This window comes from Lithobates pipiens, unplaced genomic scaffold (genome assembly GCF_037356315.1).
Source record: "Lithobates pipiens isolate NorthernLeopardFrog02 unplaced genomic scaffold, aLitPip1_a1.2 Scaffold_1, whole genome shotgun sequence".
Classification (NCBI taxonomy): domain Eukaryota; kingdom Metazoa; phylum Chordata; class Amphibia; order Anura; family Ranidae; genus Lithobates; species Lithobates pipiens.
The window spans coordinates 29,837,098-29,863,788 of NW_027507685.1; the positions used below are offsets into that span (position 1 = coordinate 29,837,098).

The window sequence follows — 26,691 nt, forward strand, 5'->3', positions numbered from 1 at the left end:
AAAAACCCCAAAAACTACCCCTTTATGGAAAGTAGACACCCGAGGTGATCACATTTTTTGTTAATGGACATACATGCTGGTACTGAGGTAATTAAAAAATAATCTAAGATGTGCTTAGTCTTTAAAAGTCGCCCACTGAAGCCAAGTGCGAGTTGTCCATTATTAGTGGAAGAAAGCTGAAAGGTTGAAATTGCATTAAAAAGGTAATGGCTAGATGTCTTGGTTAGACATTAAACACATAAACCCCCCCCCCCCCCCCAAAAAAAAAAAAAAATCCCTCAAAATACTGTTGGACAGAGGGACTGGTTACCCCCCACCCACTAACATTAGTGGTCAGCAGCACTTTAACCCCCTTCCTACAACATTGGGGTTAAGGGGCAAAATTTACAAAAGTACATACTCCCACCGGTCAAAAAGTAGGTGGTTAAAAAACGCAACTAGAGCACCTGTATGAGCATCTTAAAAATAACTAAATCTAGTTAATATGTAATGTGTAGGCCTCATAAGACCAGACTAAGCCAAATCTGCCTTTATTGGTTTCTCACATACTCCCCCCCTGCAGCTCACAGTGGAAGGGATTAAGCAACAGAAGCAGTGCTGCCAATCCAAAAAGCAGAACTAGATGTGGCCAAGTGCTGACTGGCCAGTTAAAGGCTTGTGACTTTGTCATGAAAATGCTGACAGCCAAAACCCTACAACATCGTTTTATCCCATTGTAGTGCAAGCAGACACAGTTGCATTAAGAGTGGCAACTCTGCTCTAAATTAGGGAGCAGAGCAGGATTATTGCCACACCATCTATGGAAGCTGCATTAGGTGGACTTCACCAGGAGGCATAACAGATATCTGTGGGACTTTGCAGAGGGACTAAGAAAATAAAGTGCAGATGCACTTATAATTAACACTGCAGCACATTTTATTAAATGGGAGGTCATGGTTAAAATTAAGAGCACCCTGACAGCCCCGAAGGTGTATCGTAATGCATTCTATGCATCAGGATAAAAAGCCTTCTGTGTGCAGCAGCCCCCCCCTCACTCTTACCTGGGGTCCCTCTCTGTCCAGTGATGTCCACGATTGTCTCAGCAATCCAAGATTCTACTTCCTGATTTGCTGACACACAGCAGCGGCACCATTGGCTACCGCTGCTGTCAAAGTCTGCTAGCCAATCGGGGGGGGGGAGCCGGGGCTCCATGTCTGAATGGACACAGGGAGCTGTGACACAGCTCGGGTGCACCCATAGCAAGCTGCTTACTGTGGGGGCACTGAGCTGGAAGGAGGGGCCAGGATCACAGAAGAGGGACCTGAGAAGAGGAGGAGCCAAACTGCTCTATGCAAAATCCACTGCAACAGAGCAGGTAAGTATAACAAGTTTTTTTTTTTTTACTATAAAAATTACAAAGAAGACTTTACAATCACTTTAAATTAGCCGCCCTCAGAACACAGTAATGACATGGGGGGCAGCAGATGTAACCACAGTATGCAGAGAGGACCAGGCATTTGATACACCCAGAGATGTGTCAGATGCTGAAGATTTTTCACCCACCGTAGCACACTGACAGGTAAATATTAACCCTTTTCTTTACAGAGTTGCTTTTTTTTGTATTTTAGTGGCCCCTTTACGTGACACAGCAAAAGGTGAAAACAATCTATAGCATCCAAACCTTTTAGTCTGCCCACTCCAAACCTCTGAAAAGATGATTGTTGATTGGCTGTATTTTCCTATTCTCCTGTCTGCCGGTGTTATTGAAACCAAGACCTAACATTTAATATATTGCAGTAAACCAATTATTAGATGTTGTGGCTGTTTTTTTTTTTTTTCACTCCTGTATTAGCGTATCCCCACTCTAAATGAAGGAGCACGAGGAAACAGCAGACAGCAGTACTGTCAGTGTGGGGGAGGGCAGTGTTAGATGTACTGGCAGATTTATTACACTAATAAACTAAAGCTGAACTCCAGCTCACACTTTAAAATTTAGATTTTACATAAATAAAAGCTAAAACATTGTAAGCACCCCTGCCACTGTTAAATTGATTGACCCATTCCTGTAAACTGATACATCTGGAAGAGAGATTTTTCTTTTAAAAAACAAAAGACTTGCCGTTTGGATCACCAGATGAAAATAGAAGAAAGAAAACCTAAAAAAAGGAATAGGGCTCATTCACAAAGGTGCTGTGTCCCATTGGGTAGATTTCTCTTCACTTCCTGTCCCACAGCCAAAACAGGAAGTGAGGGGAAATCCCTCTAAAATTAGGAACTCACTGGTTGCCTTCAGGGTGACCAGGACTAGTGTCTCCATTGGAAGATTCCATCTCTAAACCTGTAATGGTGACAACTCTAAATTTGGGAATTTTTAAACCTTGACTTTCCGTGAGGACAGTCAACAGGACACAAAGGCAGCATGAATATCCCCAACATGGGCACAGAAAGCAATAAAAACCTGATCTGAAAGATGTTCTAATCCTCCATTTTATAAAAAATACTTTTTCACTTTTATTACAGTTACATAGTTATCATAAAGCTGTAAACAAATCAAATAAAGACAAAATGACATGCATCCCCATAAGGATTTACTAGTGGGCACACAATCTGCCAAAGTTTGAGTTACATATGGGAGAAATGTCTCGACACGAGTGAATTATGGAAGTTGTGCAACTAAATGTGAAACACACAAACTTTAACACCACCCTTCATTGGTTCTGTGGTAGCAGTAAAGAAAAAAGTATGACAATAACACAATGGACTTAAAGAGGAAGTAAACCCTGATGAGTTTACTTCCTCTTTGATTCCCTGCAAAGGTAAAGCATAATGGACTACTATGCATCGCATAGTAGTCCATTATGTGTCACTTACCTGACACAGGAGCCAGCGAAGTCACCGCTGTCCCCTGTAGTCCGGCGCATCCATCTTCTCGGTGGGGTCTCACTGCTCCGCCGCTGTCATTCGAAGCCGCCACTCCAGCACATGCGCACAGGAGCCGCCACTCGCGGCATATAGCCGTTGACTGCGGCGCGCTCAGTGCGCCGCCGTCTACGGCGCATGCGCCGTAGACAGCGGTGCCTGTCTTTCGGCAAATATCTCCTAAACAATGTAGGTTTAGGAGATATTTCTTTGACCTACAGGTAAGCCTTAATCTAGGCTTACCTGTAGGTCAAAGTTGGTTGTAAGGGTTTACAACCACTTTAATTTATCCAAGATTCTTTTATAAATATGTGTTGTGCTGGATCACATGTACCACAATTAAAAAATTCTTTCATTCTGCAAATAGTTTCATCTACACAAAGGTTGAATCGGAATTTCTGTAGATCAATACCAACAATTTTTGAAACATTCAATAACAAAAACATAAGATAATTAAACATAATCCACATACTTCAAGTTGCTTGCTGGCTTCTTCATTTCGCAGCATCAGAGACAGTTTGGTGCGGAGACTTCGGAAATGCATGTCACTCAACATGTTTGCCCTTTTTATTGTAACTTCCATAACAGACTGCAACAAGCAACATGAGAACATAAAGGGTATATTAGAAAATGAAGGCATGCAGACTGCACATAAATAAAAAAAGTTACTTAAAAGTTACTTTTAGGTTGTGCAAAATATGTTGAAGTGCATTTGTGTAAATATGTTGCTTTATCCAATGTGGAGTTTAGTTCCTCTTGCCAACCATGTCATTACTGTATTCTGTAGTGACATGGCCACTGGCAGTAGGAACCACAGCATGCATCAGTACACGCACCGACACTAGCTCTTAAAGAAAACAAAGGATGGAAGATTAATCTTCTTTCTAGGTTACCATGTTTTGTTTTATTCAAAGTGGGAAGGCCACAATGAAGATCATTTTAGAAAGCTGCACAGATTTTTGTAATCTGTTGGGGTCTCTTGACTGCATAGGCTACTTTCTGGAAAAGGGTAACGGCCTTTAATATTGAAGGATGGAAATATGAGCACAGCAATTGTTGATTTGTTTTTAAAGGTGCAGGCCCTGGGGCAATCATCCGCCTCCTGGCTGCATTACCTAATAAATGATACATTAAAGCGGAACTAAACTCTCCTATCCTTTACAAACATCTTGGCCTCGGTTTGATCTGCAGTTACCATGGAACTGCACATGTGAGCAGTTAGAACACCAGCTATTTGATGACTTGCCTGTTTGGGTAAAGGCACAAACACTTGTTGCAGTTATCATTTGCGGCATGCTTGAATGTAGTGGTTTCAGGTTTAGTTCTGTTTTAAAGTTTTAGTTAAAAATTTAGTGAATAATTGTATTTTTGATTTACTTGTAAAACCCTTTTCTTGGAGTACATAACAGGACACCTTCACCTTTATGACGACAGGGTTATGCCGCCACTTCCAGATGATTAGACACTAGGGTTGCCACCTTTTGTTCAAGTCAAACCCGAACACTTTAGCGGCGCACGCCAATTTTTTTTTTTTATAGTATAAACTATACATATATTTTGCTATTAAATTACATTTCTAATCATATGAAGTTAATAACAAGAGTCCCCCTTTACATCAGAGCCCACAGAGTTCCCCTTTTTACATCTGAACTCGCAGAGTTCCCTTTCACTGTAAGGGGGGACTCTGCAGACTCTGATGTAAGGGAGAACTCTGGGGACTCTAACATAAGGGATGCTCTGGGAACCCTGATGTAAGGGGGAACACTGAGAACTCTGATGTACGTAGAGGACTCTAATGTAAGGGGAAACACTGTGGCCTCTGGTTTAAAGGGGAAATCTGATGTAAGGGGTGCTCTGAGAACCCCGATTTACCTTAGTGTACTCACTCAGAGGCAGGAGAGAAAAGGGGAGAGACTTCAGTCACAGACAGGGATGGATGGTGAGCTCACTCTCCCCTTGGCAGTCAGCATCTCTCATCCAGATCCATCTGAGGCTGCTGAATTAAAAATTTTCTGGCCCCAACTTTCCTTTTCTGAGGCACAGCGCCGGGGATTGGAGTGTGGGCAGACCCAGAGGGGTAGGGGGGGGAGAGGTGCTGATCGAGCCTTCTCTCCTTTCCTGTCTGTGTGTGTGTTTGGGGGGGGGGGGGGGTTTAGTGCTGGCTTTGAGCAGTGTGAAAGAGTGTAACAGACACTTTCAGCTTAGACAACTGCAGCTAGCAACCCTGCTGGGAAGCCATAGTCCAGTCTAAATAATGTGTCAGGGTTTCAGGCAGTCTGAAAGCCGGACGCATGATTCCAAACCCAAACTGTCCGGGTGAATCCTGGAGAGGTGGCAACCCTATTACACACTGGGAAAAAAGACAGGAAGTCCCCTCTTAGGCATAACCCCTCCCTGTTAGGCAAGGCTTCAGTTTTTGTAGCAAACAATAAACCACAAAGACAAAATGGCTGCGATTCGATTAGATAATAAAATTGGTATTTTTTTTACATCATTTAAGCAAAGACCGGGCTTGTTTACCAACTTACAGAATAACTACTAGAATTACCAAGTTAAATTTTAGGCATCAAATCTAGAAACAAATGAAAGGATAAGTTCAAGACTGTCCCCTCAAAAAAGTATGCTTTCGCCAAGTCCTCTCCATTTTTTGGAGAGTCAAATACAAGACAAATTTTGAGACTCAAAAAAAACTGAAGCCTTGCCTAACAGAGAGATTTCTGACAGGGGACTTCATGTCTTTTTTAATTGTGTCCGATCACCTGAAGGTTGCAGGTAATGGAAATTAAGATGCCTTGTGTCCTGGGATGTACAAAGAACAAATGATCTGTGCAAAAATGATTTTGCAAGCAAACCTATAATATAGCCTACAACAGGACACAAGGTAATACAATTGATATTTTTGTACGAAACCATTGGGGGACAGACTGGGCTTGTTTTCGAATATACCAAAATAACTAGAATTACTAAGGGCCAGTTCTCACAGCAATGGACGGCTGACGCACAGTAGACCACATTGGTTTAGTGTGCTGCAGCTGTCCATTATGGCCGCATTGAGTCGGCAGTAGTGCACCATACGGTGCCCATTTCATCACATCACACACTTTCCTTTTTGGTATGAACTTTATTTGAAGTGCACAAAAGTTACTCGATGTGTTGCACTGCTTTACAGTGACATGCAATCCTGTCCAGTGCACTGCACACAAATTCAACATATCTGAATTTTAATGACAGCTCATTGCCCCTTACCTTCAGGGTGTGTTGCAATGTAAATAGGACATATAGAAATAAAATGGTTTTCTGTGTGTTCTAGCGGTAACCTGCATTGTTCCAGTACAGTAAAAAAGCAGGTCACTGCACTATATTTGACTGCACTATAGGGCCTTAGTTAAACTTCAGGAATTAAACCACAAAAACTAATTTAAAAAAAGGACAAGTTTAAGATTGCCCCCTCAAAAATAAATACGATTTCTCCAGCCCCGCTCTATTCTTTGAGAGCCGAATATATTTGCATTTCAATACAGAAGCCATTGTAAGTTGGCCAGTAAGTCAGCAATTGGGTTTGCACTTAAACATCCTTTTTTAATTTGGAGAATATGTACCAAAGCCCCTAAAGGCTTTAAATGATTCCTGTCTCCTGTCACTTCCAGGGAGACAAAAATCAAGTACAGCCTATGGAAGCTGCAGGGTTCATGCTCCAAGTGGAAGTACAAATCAAATGCTTTATTTCCAGAGAAACTCAAATGCTGACTGGATAGACAGCAGACACTATATCAGAAGGCGAGTATTTTTGACTCTTATAGGATAGAGAAGGTCTAGAGTGAGCATATATTTGTGGGGGTAACTATGGACTTCTCTTTTCAAAATTAGTTCTTACATTTTCATGTAGTTATAATGTTGAATACTAATGTCGACCTATTTTAATAATTTTAAATGATTATCTACATTCAGTAAATTAAGAAATGCTTACAAGGATGACCAGCTGGCAGTTTTCAGAGTCATACGTTACTGAAAATGCTCCGACAGCTTTTTTGAAATCTTTATGGGCAGATTCTTTTGCGCACCTGAAACAAAAACAGGTACAAAAATAAAGTTACAGAAATTCTAATCAAATATGTATTAAAAACAACAAAAACAACTTAAAATATCTTCTAAGATAATAAGTGCAAAAACACACATGCACACACCTGCATGTTGTAACAGAAACTATTATTTGATAAATATATTTTTATTGTTGCTTAAAAAAGAAAAAGAAAAAATATCAAAAATGATGTAAAGTTTTGTGATCGTATTTCTGTCGGTTAATAAACGATAACCATTTGGTGCTCCCTTACACTGATGGTAATTTGAGAGGTGCCTTGTTAGACTGCTGGGTAGTAGAAGGAAGACTGTCCCCTTACAGGTAGCTAGAGAGATCACTTGTTTCTTACCTCAGAGATAAGAGTGTCCTATGATCTTGCACTGCCAGTTTTGCAGATTGACATTTGTGGTACGAGAAGAACGTAGGTACCATAGGGCAGCAGATCAAACCACCTTCACATCGTCAGATGTCAAGAAAACAGTGTGAAGGCACTGAAGACATAATAGTGTATGGTGACCGTGGCAGCATGATGGTAGAGAGTACTTTTGATAGTAAACTATCAATTGCACATGCTACATAGAATGGAAGGTTGAATAAAGACAATAGTCCACCCAGTTCAACCTGTGTAGGTGTACATGTGTCAGTGTATATAATTTCCCATATCCCTATACATTTCTCCTCCAATCTCATTGTATGGCCCCGTGTCCTCTTGCACTCCCTGAGACTGAATCGTTTTTTACTATGCTGGGATCACCATTGAGATATTTGTAAATTACTATCCTGTCCCCTCTCAAGCATCGCTTCTCAAGCAAAAATAAATTTAGTGCTTGTAATCGCTCTTCATAATTTAGGTCATCCAGGCCCATTATTAATTTTGCTGCGCTTCTCTCTCCAGTTCCAGGACATTCCTTCAGAAGACTGGTGACCAGAACTGCACAGAGTACTACAGATGTTGCCTAACCAGAGTTTTATAAAGTGGCAGGATTACAGTTTTATCTCTAGAGTATATCCCCTTTTTTATGCATCCTAAAAAATTTGCCGGCTTTGGTAGCTGCAGTTTGACATTGCATGTTATTGCTCAGCCTGTCATCTATTAGGACCCCTAGATCTTTCTCCATCCTTGATTCCCCCAGCGGTTCTCCCCTCAGCCAGTAATTTTCAATAATGTTTTTTTGCCCCCAAGTGAATTACTTTACATTTCTCCACATTAAACCTCATTTGCCATGTAGTTGCCCACTCCATTATTTTGTTCAGGTCTTTCTGTAAAAGATTTGTTCTGTGTGCTCAAAAAAAAAAAAAGGAAGGAAGAGGGTGTCCAGAGCAAATACCCACTCACTCACCAGCACTACTTGGGTTTTAGTTTTTATATAATTACATGCTATGTGATGGTACAAGTGAACTCTTAAGGGCTAGCTAGCAACCCTTAGCAAACAAGACTTTATTCTTCAGCAGCTGTTATTCCAAAACCGCCAAAACAGCCAACCAGAGACTAGATATAAGGTCTCAGAAAGATGAAGTCTGGTTTGAAAGCTAGGGTAATTAAAGATACGTTTTCCACGGAAAGTGCATAAATTGAAAAATGAAACGGAAATATGGGATGGTAAAATAAAACTGAAAACTTTAGGATGGGCAACCTCGGCCCTCCAGCTGTTTTGTAAACTACAAGTCCCATGAGACATTGCAAAACCCTGACAATCACAGGCATGACTCCTAGAGGCAGAGACATGATGGGATTTGTAGTTTCACCACAGCTGGAAAGTCGAGGTTGCCTACCCCCGGGCTAGAGTATCTACTCCTGGGGCTTGATGCCACCGATTCAGGGAGCGAGAGGAGAAAAAAAAAAAAAAGGGGGAAGGAAAAAATAAATAAAAACACAAAACACCACCACCTTAGGAATATGTCACTCTGGCAAACATATACCCCTAGAGAGACCCCATTTTGCACTTCAAACACCACTTCTAAATTTGGCATTTTTGTGGCCTTCTGCAGATAGCAATGGCTTGCAGAAACTGCAATACTGGATTTGTAGCCAAATGAGATTCCAAACTGACCTCTCCATAAAAACTATGTTGCAAGAAGATGAAGGGATCGATTTGTGATGCTTTCTTTGCTTGCTGACAAATATCACAGCTGTGGCATTGCATATTAGTATTTGGAGATAGTGACCTTTTACTTGAAATATTTTGCTTCATCTCAGATGGTTCCGAGTAGTTTTCCTTCAATCTTTCTAGCATAAGAAACCTGAGTGATGACTTGAGAACTTACCTGCCTACAAAAATAATAAATAATAATATGTAGGGCAGCCTAGGATAACCTCTCCCACGACTAGCATACTTCAGATTTTATGAACCCAGATCAGAAACACAGAGGGATGGACATCTGTGTACCTCAAAAGGACTCCAGAAAAAAGATTACATAGCGAGTTCAAAATCATATTTTATTTCCTGACCATTAAGAGACACAGGAGGGACACGGAGTCTTAAATGACAAACAAAAGAAGTCCACCAGACGGGGGGCAACATAGTAAATTTATACTAGCAGGACTGAAAAAAACTGATCTGGGAACTGCCTGCAGCTCAAAGAGCCATAATGAAGCACCATAAGCCCAAAGCGGTCTTCATATGAGGCTACAAAGTCCAACTGGTACAAACTGGAGAATATGTGAACAGAAGACCACAAGCCTTGCAGATCTGGGAAGAGCTGCTTGATGCCAAAAAAGCCAAGAAGCACTCTCTGCTCTAATAAAATGAGCCTTTATAGGAAGGGATGGAAAATAACCCCCTAGACATATAATAAGATATGGTCTGGCTGAACCACCTGGTAGAACAAGGTGCAACTAAAACCAATGCACCCTTAAGCCCCGTACACACTATCAGATTGTCTGCTGAGTTTTTCCTTCAGATTTACCAAAACCATGTAGTAGAAGGGCCTGCCTGATTGCATACACATTGAAACTCCTAAGGTTTGACCTCATATTATATGGTTTTGGTAAATCTGAAGGAAAAACTCAGCAGACAATCTGATAGTGTGTACGGGGCTTTAGAGGGTCTATCCAGGATGATAAGAAGTAAAATCAGTCTTTCTAAAGGAAGCAGTGGCTGCAAGATAGATTCTTATATCCCAAACAACATCCAAAAAAATGGAAGGAAATTTCCTTTTAGTGAATTGAGGCTGGACAGAGGGACAGGAGAACAATACCTTGATTAAGGAGAAAGGCAGTAAAATATCTTAGGCAAAAAGGAATTCCTGGGCCGCAACAACACTTTGACCCTCTATGCAAAATCAAAACGGGTTCCTTTGCCGATTTAAGGCACCAGCTCAGACACTCCCCTTTCAGAGTTGATGGCTACAAAAAAAAAAAAAAAAAACACAACACTACCATATGATCTCTAATGAATTAGAATGTCAGAGTGAACAAGATGCTGGTCCAGACCCAGCTGTAGGAAGGAGAGCATTTAGTCTTCGAATAAAGCCCTGAGGTGGAAGACCAAAGACTTGCACCAAGAAAAGTTAGCCTTTCATGTACAATGAACCTCCTGATGATTCAATACTCCACAATAAGTCTTACCGGCTTGGCGCAGCACAACCTACTGGGCCAATATGGAGCTACGAGTTTCATTGTGATACCCTCCATCTTAACCCTGCAAAGCAAAGGAGGAAAGCACTTTAGGGACAAAAAGACATATCAGGGAGTACTGATCCCATAGAGCTATTAAAACATCCACATCAGATGAGAGGCTGAATAGAGCAGCCTGGTAGAGCAGGTGTCCCCACAGCAAAGCCTAGAAATCTCTGAAGTGCTAAAAAGATGGGACCATGTAATTAAGAATCTCTGGTGTCCATAAAGTCTCCTTGATGAAGGGAAGCAATGAAAGATTTTGTAGATTCCATGCGGAATCTGTTAAGAACTGGGGCAATGACACCTTAATCCAGTAAACCTGACTGGGCTCAATGAAGATCTGATCTGCATATCTGTGCAGTGACATGGGAAGCCTGGAGGTGAAAACGAGGAAAGATCAGAGAGTAACGCTAACGTTTGTAGCTCTGTGATACCATAACCTGCTCATGAACTTCTGAGATGCAAGATGTACAAGCTTCAACAAAACGTCACAGTGAAATGCCTGGTGTTGAAGAAAATGCCTTTTCGTGACACATGCAGGTTGCAGAGGAAAAAGAGAGCAGCCAGGATCCACACTAATGCCGCGTACACACGACCAGACTTAGGTCCGACAGACTTTCGACGGAGTTCTGACGGACTTTCCGAATGAACGGACTTGGCCACACACAATCACACCAAAGTCCGACGGATTCGAACGTGATGACGTACGACTGGACTAGAATAAGGAAGTTCATAGCCAGTAGCCAATAGCTGCCCTAGCGTCGGTTTTAGTCCTTCAGACTAGCACACACACGAGCGGATTTCTCAGTAGGAACTGGGTCCGGCGGAGTTCTGGTGGAAAAATTTGAAACATGTTCCATTTCTAAAGTCTGTCAGACTTTTGCAAATCAAAAGTCCGCTGCAGCCCACACACACGATCGAATAGTCTGCCGGAATTGTTCCGTCGGACCTTTGATGTTGAAAAGTCCGCTCGTGTGTACGCGGCATTAGAGAGGGGGGTTGAAAGAGGTACACATTATATGAGGATATGTTTTATTTATTTGAATTTCAAAAAAGGTTTACAACTACTTTAGGGGATTTAGAACAATCATAGTTTGACAAAGTAAGGTCACAGCCAGAATTTGATAAAAAGCAGGGCCTGGCACCGAGAAGACAGCTCTAACTTACATACGTCCAGCAAATAGTTTTCCACAAGCCTTCATACTGATACACATCCTTGTTTAATGAACTTGAGCCTAAATATGCTTAGTGACACACAGGGGGTTAACCCGGTCCACTATCATTTCCCGCCCCTCTACATAACCCGATGCCTCTTATTCTCCCTGTTGCCGTATGCCGCTCCAGCTTTGACAAAGCGCATGCGCGCGAAACATGTAAGCAGGCCAGTCGGCATGGCAACCCTCCTCACCACGGAGCCCTCCACGTGACAAACAGCCGCTCGGACAAGCGGCATCACACACAGTGCGTTGCGTTTCAAGCCTCCTATCATGCCAGGCGGACGCCACCTTGTGTCCAATTAGAATACACATCATTCAGCGTGCACTGCACCTCCGTCCTAGAGCCTAATACATCACACGGAGCAGGATTGAACACTTCCCTTCCACTCCACAAGCTCAGCACGGCGGCACCCCAGTCCCACAGTCCATCCATCAACAATGTGATTGACTTCTGGAACATAGTTCCATTTATTTGCACTTGTTTACAAACTCCTGTGTTTTCCCCTTCTTTTGGGAGAGGATTGTTCACAGTCACCAAGTCCCCATGTGTAGTTGACTGTTGGCAGTGCAGCCCTGTTCCTATCATCTTAAAGTCACAAATAGAAGACTCCAGGGGTAACTTATCACCAAGCATCTGTCAATTATCATTTGTTATGATTGATGGTTTTTATGCTTTTAAGATCCCAGAAGGATCAGAGGTCTTTGTTTTTTATATTTAATAAATGATTTTTATGTGTTTTTTCATATTACATCACGAGTTTCTTTGATGCGCTGTTTTTCGATTGTTTAATTCTGATCTGGGCCACTTCCGTGGTAACTGAAGGGAGGATTTTCCCCTTTGCAGATTTTTGGATATTAACCATAAACTGAGGTTCCGGCATACCCAGCCTACAGTACCTGGTGTTTTCAGGTGGTCCATCCGGGTGCTAACCAGATGCCCGACCCTGCTTAGCCTCCAAGATCAGACAAGATTGGGCGCTTTCAGGGTGATGTGGCCGTAGGCTTTGGAGTCAGACACAATGGGAATCTAGAGCTTGAACCCTTTGTTCCAAGCCAATAGGATAAGGTTTTGCATCAATCTCAAATGAAAATTGAACATAAGGAACGGCCTTGAATGAAGCCACCATCTTTCCCAACAACCTCATGCAAAGTTGATTCATCTTGCTTAGACTACCTAAATCAGTTCCTTTAAGGCGCTGATCTTTGCCTGGGGCAAGAATACCCTTTTCTACGTGTACTTATGATCAGACCCAAGTATTTTAGCCCTTTTCATGGTTTCTCCTAGGCTGAGAAACCGACCTAGAGATTCCAGGTAGTTGAATGTGGTGACCATACTTTGGTCTAAGCGGGCTACCGACTGGACTATCAAGAACAGATCATTCAGACAAACCATAATCTTTATACCTTGGGTCCTTAATCTGGCTAGAAGAAAAAAGATATTTTTAGTAAAATAAACAGGGGCTGTAGTGTTGAAAACAGTTGCAAACATTTTATGGCCCCCGATGCTCACTCTAACCAGCCACCCTCTCTTGGGGGAGGATACAATTTTTAGAAAGGAGTAGGCTTTCCAGAGCTTGAGGGAGACCCTTTTAGCTCTTTTTTGGGGGTGTTTCAACCCCCCCCCCCTCCCTTCTGACCTTAGCTTGATGCACAAGCAGGTACTACCAGAAGAAATTCCATCCACTGCTTGAGAAATAGTCCAGCTACTGCCGCTGCTATTAATGCTCAGCCTGATGCAAATAGTAAATGTGTCAAATAGGAAACGCCTGTGTCGCCAAAACCTCTTTCATGCTCCTCTTTGCTCGTGTCTCTCTGACAATTTTGCAGCCAGCACAAATTGAGCGTTTTTTTTTTTTTTTTAAAACACGCTCCCGCATTGGAGGACACCAACGCCGTGCTAAGCCCTGCCCCCACCTCGCATCATGACCCACCCTCCCTTTGTCTTTCAAAAAAGAAAGACAAAACACGGGCCTCTGATCCGATGGGATCGGCTTGTGAGTGAGGGATGTCGTGGAGGAGACCTGGAAGCCGCCACTGAGTAGGGGCGGCAAAAGAAAATGGCATTGCCGATCGTTTCTGTTCTCCCTTATACTCAGGCTCATGAAGAGGGGAAGAGTTCAGACCAGGTGGGGGTGTCTGGAGGAAGCAAAACCCCCCAAACTTCCCAGAGGTCTGCCTGCTAAACTGAGGAATAAAAGGCTGCTGCTTCTGTGACACAGCGTGATCTCTGAGCAAAGCAAAAGAAGGTACGTGCTCCATACAGGCCCCAGTGATGACACTTAGGCATGACAACATTTACTTTAAAAGGAGACATTTCATAAGAAAATGTAAAAATTCCTTAGAAAACTCCACTTACCTTTCCCACCACAGAGTTTTCTGTGGTAAAACCAACAGACCAAATCTTCACCCTTCACAGTGGGTTCCGTTAAACCTTCAGGAACCGGGGGACCCTCGGGGAACCCACAATCCTGGACCTGTAATAGCACCCCGCCAGTAAAACTTTATGACTTTAATACCAAAAGTACTGGATCCCGGGGTCCAGCTCTCTAAAAAGAGAAGCGTTTACAAGCAAAACCTTGATTCTTCTGACACGAGGCCCAGGCACCATTCAATTTGGTCTAAAAGACACTTTAAATGGATCTGGCTGAATAGCTAGCCCCAGCAAGGATTGATCCAGTGAAGCTCAGCACAGCACATCTTCACTCGTGACCAACACCTTAGAAACCTGGGGAAAAAACTGAGATGCTTCTGGTATGGGAAGGGTTATATAGCGAGGCAACTTCCTATATAGGGTGTGCCAGTCTCCAGCACCTGAAGGTGGACTATAACCCACATAGTAATTACTATGGTTCTGTGTCCCGTGATGTACGATTAAAGAAAATGCATTTTATTACTTTATTCTTTACCAAAATAATGGCGCCTATCGCCTTAACCATCTGACAGGAAACTGTGGTAGCTCTGATATAGCATAAGAAGCAGTTATGCAATGTAAAGAATAGACTAGAGGTGTCCAACCTTTTAACCTTTTCAAGCCACTTTGGAAGAGGAATTGTCTTGGGCCACACATAAAATATACTAACAATAAGGATGGCTGATGAACAGAAAAAGTTGGGCAGATCACTGATACAGATAATTTACCGGAGTAATAAAACGTAAACTTTTTATTTTTGTTTGGTAATACGTTTTTCTCTAAAAGTAAAAGCGGGCAACATAAAACTAGTGTGATATGCGACACAGTTTTTGATAAGCTAATGCTTTAATTTCTGGTTCACAGGATGTAGCAGCAATTCAAAATTAATTCTCGAGGTACTCATCAGATATTTTGACCACTTTTGCCCTTCGAGTGCTTCATCCTTGAAAATATTTGCTCACAAATATATGTCCTGCTGAAAAATGATTACATAAATAAGGTGCAATTGTGAACAGTGGGATATTTTTCTTTGGGAAGATCCAAAAAAACAAAAAAAAAAAATAAATAATAATAAAAACTCATAAAAGTCCAGTAAAGAGTCATATTTTTCTTGAGATTCATGTGCTCGCTAAGCGTAAATGCCTTTTTACAAAAAAAAAAAAAAAAAAAAGAAAAGAAAAAATAAAAACACACACCACACCAAACGTGGTTACGTAAATTTACAATTTCTTGTTGGGCCGCAATCATAGCAGTCTTGGGCCACAGTTTGGACACCCCTGAAATAGACCTTCTTGGGTGAGGGAGTCAGCCTACCAGAATACAGGTTACAGGTGGGCAACAATGGCATATAAAACTCAAAGTAAGTTGTAACCCATGTTGGGGAAAAGCAGCAGTCATGCTACACAGTACACTTCAAATCTACTTACATTTGCCGCAGATCTTCAGGTACATCCAACTTTACTTTGTGAAATGTATTTTTTGTTGCTGGCTTGTTAGGGTTTACAGACCTCAGTCGTTCTATTGTGACAATCTCATTGTACGTAGCGTCGCAAGCTGCATATTCTATTACATAAAACTGGGATGAAAAATAAACACAATAAAATAACTTTACATTAAGATTCTCAAGTGAGAATTAAAAATAAGGAAGCAAAAAAGCCTGATTATTTATACTTGTGCATTTGTGGCCTAGTAAAATGCATGAGAAAAGCTGTGTTTTATAGTATATCTACTATATACCCTAAATCAAAAATGTGATATATTGCAGCTTACCAATTCCTCAGATGTGATAGCTACATTTCTCTTTTTAGATTATCTTCCTTTATTTTCACCTGGTGATCCAGCTTGAAACACACTTTCTGATTTAGGGTGATTAAACAAGGTGGTTGACTTACTAAAGGCAAATAAGACTGCGCCATTTTGCAAGTGCAGTTGCACTTATTTCCCCAGAGCTTAATGAATGTGGTGAAGCTTCACTTTCTAAAGAATACCCAATTAGAAAAAAACAAAACAAAAAAAAAAAAAAAACATGATTGGATGATAGAAATCAGCAGAGCTTCAACACATTCACTAAGCTTTGGGGGAAATGAGTGCAAATGCCTTCAGTAATCAACCATCTAACTGTCACTCTTGCTGAACACCTGACTGTTAAACCAAGTGGAAAAATAACTGCCTTACAGGCAGGATAAACTATGTGTTTGGGGGGAAAAGATTGTTGTGTTAATGCTATTGACAGTCTACATTGCAGTATATATGACATTTGCTATTTTGCCCATAGTTCCAATTTAGGGCTTGTTTACACCTGCAGCAGACCCTGCTTGTCCATCTGAAAAGCAATCATGGAACTTTTTTTTTTACAAGGCACCTCCTCACCACCAGTTTTAACCCTAAAAAGTCTGCACTACTGCACCGTAAGCGAGTGCATTACATTGAGCTGCAGGAGGGCTTGAATGGATCACATTTGGCAGCAGCTTTTCCTGCCAAACACACCAGGGATTCCAAATGTTTCGCAGCTGCTGCTGTTGCTTCAGGTAGGAGGTTAGGAGGTGGTAAACCAGCAGTTCAACTGCCTATTTTTACCCCCACCCCTCAGTCGCATGATAGGACACGAGCCATGAGATAATAGGTTCTGTGCCAGTAAGGGCAATGACGTTAGAAGGGCGTGAAGACCATACAGACTTGAACAGAGCCAACAACTAAAGACCTCTGCAAGCATGGAGTTTCACATGCATTTACCTGCACCAAAAATGCACAAGTGTGACTTGGACCTAAAAGACAGCAATCTCATTATCAGTCTAGGAGAATTATAAATTGATATCAAATGAAATAGAGACATATTCCTACCTCACCCTTTATCATTCTAACTTTAGCTAGCCACCAGCAGCATGGCTCTTTTTCATTTGCCCTGGAATAAACCTAGAAAACAGAGTAAACGCATTGGGAGGCTGTTACAATATAAAGACTGTAAAGCAACTTAGCCATTATTATAAGTATTAAAAGAAAAAAAAAAAATCTGCATTTAAGCCAAAAGTCTTTTCACAATCAATATAACCCAAAAGTAATTGTTTAAGACAATTGTAATAATAATAATAAAAAAAATAAAAAAGTTGTTTTAGCTTCCGTTGCCTAAAGATCTGTTCTTATCCTTATCGTGTGCAAGCAATCCATGTTTCTGTCTGTCTTTGGTACTTGTTTCATAGTGAAGAGTATGAGTACTGCTTCTGTGCCTACAGAAATTCAATCATTTACAAAGGTGGATATGGTGCCAGACCTGCTTCCTGACTTATGCCTGAATGTTATGTACTGCCTACCCACCAACCCACCCCCATATAATATTACTAAAAACACAAGACTACATTGCTATAATGTTTGAACTTTATTATAAGAACATCAACTGTAGATGAGCAGAGAGACTGCAGGAGTCACTCACAGCAGCTCTCTGCCTTCTCTCCTATTTCACCAGGCAGCACTTCAACTGTGAAAACATAACAGACAATTACAAGAATTTAGACACAAAAAACAGTTTACAAGATTTTTTTTGTTTTATTTTCTGGTGATTTTAAGGCAAACGTGTAATTTTTAAGAACGATTTGTGCAGTTGTGTGTGTGCTATGCTTCCTGCATACAATCCTAAATGGTGAACCTCACCCCCTTTGTCCAAAAAAAATCAGCAAATAAAAGTTTAACATGAAGGCAAAACCATTTTTAGTTTTGGATAGAGTGGAGAGGGATTAGAACACCTGTCAGCTTTTATTGCGGTCTGTGTCCCTGTTAGGCTGGGTTCACATTGCAGCGAATCCGCGGCGGGTTCCCGCATCGCATGCCTCCCGGCGGCAGTTCACACTGCCCTATGCGAACGGCTGGGAGTGTCAGTGAAAAGTTAATGACACCCCCAGATCAGTTCGCATATCGCAGTGCGATCTGCAAACTCGGACAGGAATCTGATTGTGTGGTGTGAACACCCATGCAAAACAATTCTGCTGCGGACCAAAAAAAGGGTCCTGTGTGAGTTTGGGGCGGGTGCGATGCGAATTCAGCCATACTATCTGTATGGCTGAACTCGCATCGCACAGAGATTGGATGTGATTTGCACTGCAGTGCGGTGCGAATCACATCCGGTTCTCGTATCCGCAGCAGTGTGAACCCAGCCTTAAGGAGAGATTCACCCTCTGCATATGTCCTGTTTACTTTTATCATTAGAAGGGGAAAGTAAAAGAAAATCCCAAATTCTGGGTTGTCCCCAGAACAATAATAAAGGGAAAATCTTGCAATGGGGACACTAGTTCTGGTGACTTGGGGGGGCTGCAAAGGATTCCCTTAATGTGCAGGGAATTCCTCTCACCTCCTGTTTTGGCTATGGGACAGTGAAAAGAGCCGTTACCCTATGCTTCCAAACCTTTGCTTTTGTTCCCAAGTCCTTAAAATTTGCACAGTACAGGCACTTCAACTCTCAGAAATGAGCAATTAACAGTCCTTTCTCTGTTTGATTGTTTATACAGTACATGTGGCTGCACTTGGCGAAGTGTGCACACCTGAGCTGCCAGCTTGAGCAGGCACGCTTTTCACATGTCTCAGTTTCCATGGAGACGTGTCCTCACACTAAAACCAGGAAGCGGACGCAGCCTGACAAGCTGTGCAGTTTCCTCACCTTCAGCAGCTCTGCTGGTCCTGTGCTGCACTTTGTGTCCTCCCTCCTCTGCAACTTTCCTCCACCTCCTCTGATCCTCCCACCTATGTCCTTTCCCACCCACTCCCCCTAATTCTGATCAGCACTTTCAAAGCCAATGTCGCCATCTCCTCACTCCACTGCAAGTACAAGAGGGAACTGGTTACCAGGATGGTGAGTGGGTTGGGGGGGGGGGGGGGGGGGGGAATTGACTGTGAAACTGTTCTAATGCTCAGAGACCCCCTAGATGAACACAGAAAATGTTCTCCCCACATGGCACTGTGTTCATTTATAAGGAAAGACATGGGAAATAACAGCCACCTGTCCATAACTTTGTTTGAATGAACGTACATCCTAAAATATATATTATATAATAAATAAGACAGTCTCCCTTTAAGATCCAACATCCACCTGGTAAAACCTGGTGAACGTATGAACCAAAGACCAAATCGGCTGCTTTGCAAATCTGAGCCATAGACACTTGTTGGCGCACTGCCCATGATGCACTAACCCCTCTAGTGGAGTGTGCCTTTAAATCCCAAAGCGGAACCCTGCGCTTTTACCCGAACGCCTGGATAATAGCCTGGCGAATCCACTTCGTGATAGTTGAGCTGGTAGCTGCCTGTCTTTTTTTTTCCAGGACCCTCCGGCAGAACAAAAAAGGAGTCAGTCTTCCGGAATGGAGTGGACATACTTAAGTAAACTCTGATCACCCTCACCACATCAAGCGAGTGAAGTAACCTTTATACCCTAGACCAGTGATGGTGAACCTCGGCACTCCAGATGTTTTGGAACTACATTTCCCATGATGCTCATACACTCTGCAGTGTAGCTGAGCATCATGGGAAATGTAGTTCCAAAACATCTGGGGTGCCAAGGTTTGTCATCACTGCCCTAGACTTAGGGTTTGGAAAGAAGGAAGGCAAAATGTTATCTCAATTTAAATGAAAATTGGAAACCACTTTTGGCAAAAAATTTGGACGAGGGGGCATGACCACCTTGCCCTGATGTAGAACCAAGTAAGGTTCTTTGCAAGAAAGGGCGGCCAGCTCTGACACCCTTCTGGCTGAGGTTATGGCCACCAAAAACAAACAAACAATTTCCTAGTCAATAAGATCAAAGGAATATGTCGAATAGGCTCAACAGGTTAACTCTGAAGGGTCGACAACACCAAGTTCAGGTCCCAGGGGCATGAGAGCGGTTTAACCGGCGGCCTCAGGTGCGTTATTCCCTTGACAAAGGTTCGCACCAGAGAATGGGATGCAATCTGTCTCTGGAAAAAACAGATAAGGCTGAAATTTGACCCTTAATTGTGCCCAAAGCCAGCTTTAAGTCTAATCCCGCTTGAAGAAAAGGATCCTTCCAATCACATACTTACGAGGAGTACCATCCTTTCCCTTCACACCAGGAAATGTATAATCTCCAGACTCTATAGTAAATAGCTCTAGAGACCAGCTTCCTGGCATTTATTAGAGTAGACAAGACCGAACCTTTAACACCACGGTCTTTTAGTATTCTGGCCTCAATAGCCGGGCCATCAAATTCAGTGACCGTGAAGAAGGATGGAATATGGGTCCTTGAGACAAGAGGTCCGGACGGAATGGAAAGACCAATGGGTCCCCCACTGCCAATCTCAGTGTACCAAGACCTCCTGGGCGAGGCTGAGGCCACCAGGATTACCGGCTTTCGCTCCTTCTGTATCCTGCGCAGCAGGTGCGGCAGAATTTGAATCGGAGGGAAGGCATACAACAGAGAATACCGGTCCCAAGAAACCACCAATGTGGCCATCCCGACAGCAAGCGGATCGTTGGTTTTGGACACAAACCTGTCCAGCTTGGCATTGAACCTGGACGCCAGAAGATCCACATCTGGGGTCCCCCAATGTTGCCAGATCTGGAGAAATGCTTCGGGGTGAAGGGACCATTCCCCTGGCAACAACTTTTGGCAACTTAGAAAGTCTGCCTGCCAATTGTCCACACCCGGTATGAACAATGCCAAGAGGAACGGCACATGCCTCTCTGCCCAAGACAATATGTGATCCACTTCTTTCTGGGATGTCTGGCTCTTGGTGCCCCTTAGTGGTTGATATACGCCACCACCGTGGAGTTGTCGGATTGGACCCAGACCTGAAGGCCCCTCAATCTGGATGTCCAGAAACGCAGAGCTAGCCGGGCTGCCCGAATCTCCAATAGATTGATGGGCAAGGTTTTTTCTGCTTGGGACCATATTCCCTGGGCAGACGCCTCCTCCAGGACTGCTCCCCTGCCCACACGACTGGCGCCCTTAGTCACCACCTACCAGGCTACCGGTGGAAATGATTTTCTGCTTTTCAAGTTGCTGGCTTTTGATCACCAAGATAGGCCTTGGGAACAGAGTCATAGGATGATCCAAGGTTCGAACAGTCTTGTCCCAGGCTTTTTTTAGAACATTGTTCTGGAATAACCTGGAGTGGAACTGAGCATAAGGAATTGCATTGAAAGACGACACCATCTTGCCCAGTAACCTCGTGCATAGCTGAATAGAAGGTCTCCCTTCTCATTTCACCTTCAGGACGAGCTCCACTATGCAGTCAATCTTTAAGGGGGGGGGTAAAAACACCTTTTCTCGAGCGGTATCCAAGATTAGACCCAGATACACTAGGACCTGAGTCGGACGAAGGGTTGATTTGGCCACATTCAGTCAGAATCCAGCCTAGGTGCTGTAAAACCTGAACCATTTTTTGAAACGTTTTGCACCAGGATGGGACAAGATTGGTCCTTCAGAAGATCGTCCAGATACCCTACCATGGCAATCCCCTGGGATCTTAGGGAAGCCAACACGGGTGCCAGAATCTTTGTGAAGTCCTGGGGGGGGGGGGGGGGGGGGGCATGGTTAGACCGAATGGTAATGCCACAAATTAAAAATGGTGCCCCTCTACTGCGAAACGCAGAAACCTTTGAGACGGAACACAAATAGGTACATGAAGGCACGCGTCCTTGATGTCTATGGATGCTAAGTAATCTCCTTTTCTCAGGGTTATTACTGAACGAGCCGGCTCCATACGGAAGGGCCGGACATTTAGGAAGCAATTGAGAGACTTGAGGTCCAAAAATGGGACTTACCTCCCCGTTTTGCTTCGGCACGGTGAAAAGGTTTGAGTAAAACCCCTTGAATCTTTCCTTGTGCGGAACCTTGACAATTACCTCCTGCTTTAGCAGATGCTCCAAGGCCAGGAACAGACATTTCCTTTTCCCTGGTTCCGCCAGAACCCTTGAGCTCAAAAGTCGAGTTGGAGGAAACTCCCGAAACTCTGTTCTGTAACCTTGTGTTATGACGGAAATGATGCACCTGTCCTGAACTTAAATACTTGGGTGTTATCCACTGGACAGGTTAGACTCTTATTCACTGAAGAAATGGCAGCATCCACCAAAGGTGTATCCCACTTCTTCCTGAATTTTTCCTCCATAGGATATAAAAGGGAGAACCTTTTCGGAGGTAAGTATATCCTGTCAGGATGATCCTAGTCTAAATCACTTGCTCCAATAATGGATGTACAGGAAAAGCTTGGGAACCCTGCTGAGGCTGCAAGGACCCCAAAGCAGAACAGAACAGGAGAGTCCAGTCTCCTGAACTGGGGGTAATTTAAACCCAGCTCAAACCATCTCTGCCAGAGATTGGAAGAACAATTTTTGGGAACGGAAGGCTGAAAAGTCCTCCGTTGAGGAATCCTCAGCCTCTCCTTCTTCCCAGTCTTTTGTGACCACCTCCTCCAAATCCTCTGCCCACTCCGGCTCTGGATCACCTGGACCCATCTGGCTATGAGAGTCACGGTGCTCAAGTGATTCACCACTGGGGCCAGGCTCAGGAGAGGGAGATCTATTACGTTTCCCCCCCCCCCCCCCCCCCTTGTGTGTTAGAGGCAATCATACCTGCTATTTTTCTCTCAAGGCCAGCTAAGGCAGATGCCAAATCATCCTTAGTAACATAATCCGAGGCAGGAACATTGGTAGTGGCCACAATGCCTGACAAATGCAATGGCTCAGCCAGGCCAGATGCCGCAGGTCATTCAGGGGAGACTGAGGCTGCATCCACATGAGGTTGGTCTCCTGACTTTAAAGGAGGTACTGTTGCCCCTGCATTTGCCTTGCTCCCTGTTATTTTTGTAAGCAATGTCTTCCAGAAAACTAAGGAAGAAAGTACTCCCTCTGAGCCACCAGCTGTAATCCAGCATGAAAGCAGCTATCACAGCTTGTAAAACACTCCCCGCCAACCTGTCGCAACTGTGCCCAAAACCTCCAGACTCACGTGTCCAAGTATAGCTCTGTGTCTCCACAGTGCACGCCAGGAAAACTCCAGCCTACAAGTCTGCCGTTCAATAGAGACGTCACTCGCACACCAGCGTGCGTCCACGTGAACTGCCGTGCGTATGCCCCGCACACATTCTACTGCGCACGCGCCATCACACAGCGCAGGCGCGCATGGAATGAGCCAGTACCATGATGGCACATATTCCCGCGCATGCGCACCTGTGGCTACACTACTATAAGTGTAAGCAGCCAGAGACAGTCTGTAACACTTTACCATTAAGGGAGAGGACACATAGTAACAGAGGGGAATTCACAAATAGCCATTCCAGAGGGAGTACTCACCGCTCCATGCTGCAGGGCCTGAAATATCAGGCCCAATCTTCCCCCATCACGGCGGGCAGTGCCTCTGTGGACCTTCAAGGACCAGGTCCTCCCATCTTTGGGGTCCACACCCCTGGACCTGTAAGCACGCTTTTTGGTTATCTTGGGCAAGTTTTGACCAGAATACAAGGGTCTAGCGCCATAAAAGACACGTTACAAGCAAAACCTCGTTCTTAAACTGAGGCTCGGGTACCATCCACTTTAGCTTTTTTGTGCCATCTGAATGGATCCGATTACAACGTCCTCACTGGGACATCATTGAAGAATTTGAAGAGCTTCAACAGCCATGACCATCACCTTCAAGACACTGGCGAAAAAACTGAGGTAATCTCTGTATGGGAGGGGTTATATGGGAGGAACCTCCTTGCGATTGGTTGCCAGTGTCCAATCACCTAAAGGTAGCCTGTAACCCAGATAGTCATGAATAGTGCTCTGTGTCCTGTGATGTTCGATAAAGAAAGTATGTTTTACAATTTTTTTAATACATTTTTCCATCTTTTAAATTATTTTTTACATATTTTTTTCCAACCCTGTTGGGGGGGGGGGTGGTATCTCACTTTTGTGAAAGAAAATGGATTTGAAGACATGGATCCCCAATCCTTTCTCTGCAGCCTTATGTCGCGTACACACGGCTGGACTTTCCGGCAGACTAGGCCCGACGGAATCAGTCCGTCGGACATTCCGATCATGTGTGGGCTAGTCCGATTATTTTTCATAAAAAAAAAAAAATCAGACGGAGCTAGAAATAGAACATGTTTCAAATCTGTCTTACGGACTCAATTCCTATCGGGAAAACTGTTCATCTGTATGCTGGTCCGACGGATCGAAATACGATGCAAGGAAAGCTATTGGCTACTGGCTTTTGAACTTCCTTTTTTAGTTCCGTCTTACGTCATCACGTTCAAAACTAACGGACTTAGTCCATTCACGTGTGGGAAAGTCTGTTCCTTCGGAAGTCCGTCGGAACTCCTCCGAAAGTCCGTCGGACCGAGACTGCCAGAAAGTCCGGTCGTGTGTACGAGGCATTAGCTGCACTAGGGATGAATGAACGGGAGGTACTCTGTAAAGAGGCTCCTGCTCATTCATAAGTGGAAAGTAAGTAAACAACATTTACTATATTTTAGTTATAAACAAACACAGTGAGTGATCGGTAATGATCACTCACTGTGTTAATTCAGGAAAGGAAGGGCTGGTAAATAGAACATATTTACTGCCCCTACTCTCTGTCTTGAAACAATCCCCATGTGCCCTCAGCAGCCAGCAGGAGGGAGAAAAAGCTGTTAGCACTTGGTGAGAGAGGGGCACACAGAAGAGCTCAATTGGCGATTGGTGTGATGGAAAATTACCGGAGTTGATACCCAGTGCGGCTCTCCCTGCAGCATCTGAAAGCAGGCAGGATGGAGAAGAGGAGAAGCCAGCTTTTAGCTGCTGCAGGAAAAGCCATGCCCCAATGATCACCCACGCCATCTATGATCCCAATCCCACTGCTGCATGGGCCCCTCTGATAAACAGATGGGGCCTGAGCCTTATACAGAAGACCTGGCTGTACCCCTTTATTGAAGGTCCTGTGTGCACCACACATATTGCACCTGTGGAGAATAGGCCACTGTCTCTATTCCAGGGAGCACAAGCACAGCCAAATTCATATGCATGACTTTGCTTTGTAATGCAGCTCCAGATGGCAATAAAAATTTAAAGGGGGTTAATCCTTCAACACTATTTAAAATGAAAGAAAAATGTTTGCCAGAGATATTATTTCATATACTATATTATAATGAAAAACTTCTCTGTCCAGGTCTCTGAATAGTTCTGTCCTATTTGAAAATATAAGGCAGGTTTCATACTGCTGGTGTACAGGTGGTTTTCGTGCAGTTAACCTTCGGTTTCCTACAGACTTTCTATTAGGTCACGTGTTTTTGGTGCGTTTTTTGAAAGTTCATCAAAAGTCAAGCATGCTGCATCTTTGGTGCACTTTCAGAAAATGTCCCAAAAATGCGGGACCCAATAGAAAGTCCATGTAGTCACCAAACTGCAACAACAGTGTGAGCCCGGTCTAGGCAAATGAGAATGGAAGTTTCCATTGCCCCGATCACACAACATTCTGAATAGTCAATAAAATGATACAATCACAATATTGGCTCTGATTTAAATAAATTTTGTTTTACCGTAAGGTAGTGTTGCGTTATACCTTAAAATAGTATTCTATGTATTAGCATTTAGGCCCCTTTCAAATGTGGTGGACTGTTTTGTTCAGCAGGGGATCTGTCCACTGATCCTCTGCTAATAAGAGCAGAGTGGGTGGATAGCCGTTCCATGTCTGCTCAGTTTCTGCAGAGCAGAAAGGGACAGAGCCCGCTCTGCTCTATGGGCGGCCAAGTATAAACGGACTTCGATGTCTGTTTACAACCATCTGCCCTCTGACTCAATCCACCTAGACAAAAAGGAGGTCAGATCCCTTTCCGTTTAATTTTTTTTTTCTTTTTCTTAGCAGACCAGATTGGATTGGAGTTAGGTTTGGTGTTAAATAGACACAAGTCTGTTCACACCCACTGGTCCATAGGGGTTAATGAACCGTTCAATCAGGTCTGTACGAAAGACTGACAGGTGGACCTGTTGGGAACACTCATGTGAAAGGTAACTTATAGTCATACAGAGGGGAGGAGGGAGGGGGAAGAGGAGCCGAGTTGTGTTTGGTCTCAGAAAGCCTGGAGCCGACATCAATCACAAAGAGGAGAAGGAAGGGGGACATATCCTGACAAGATTGTCATGAGAATCCAGGAAAGGCTGTAGCCCCTCCCATAGATAATGGACTATTTTAACAGAGGGCAGGAAAGATTTTAGGCACTAAATTACGTATTTGGATTAAGCATAAAAAAAAAAAAATGTTCATTAAACATATTTTCGTGCAGGTATTCGCTTTCACAAAGGTCAAAACATCAGACAAATTTGTGTCCTGAATAGAATTTATAGGTAAATCTGAAATATTGCATATCAAATGTGTGTTCTCATGTTAGACAGCAAGGATGAGCTCTGGTGAGTTCGCAAGTCCATATGCTCATGCCCGCGCCCGCCAGGAAGCTGACACTCCGCAGCGCTCATGCTACACAGATCGGGAAATGTATCACTACCTACCTGCGAT

At 43.4% G+C, this 26,691-nt stretch overlaps 1 protein-coding gene across 3 annotated transcripts in view; it reads right to left on the reverse strand.

Annotated features, from left to right (window-relative positions):
* Window positions 1-26,691, reverse strand: part of FMR1 (fragile X messenger ribonucleoprotein 1) — a 97,091-nt gene that overhangs the window by 39,209 nt on the left and 31,191 nt on the right. For all 3 annotated transcript variants that reach the window (XM_077487935.1, XM_077487859.1, XM_077487773.1), the window contains 4 exons: window positions 17,064-17,135; window positions 15,650-15,798; window positions 6,866-6,959; window positions 3,371-3,487 (listed from right to left, as the gene is read on the reverse strand). In XM_077487935.1, coding sequence (XP_077344061.1) covers window positions 3,371-3,487; window positions 6,866-6,959; window positions 15,650-15,798; window positions 17,064-17,135 — 432 coding nt within the window. The remainder of the gene's footprint in view (window positions 1-3,370; window positions 3,488-6,865; window positions 6,960-15,649; window positions 15,799-17,063; window positions 17,136-26,691) is intronic.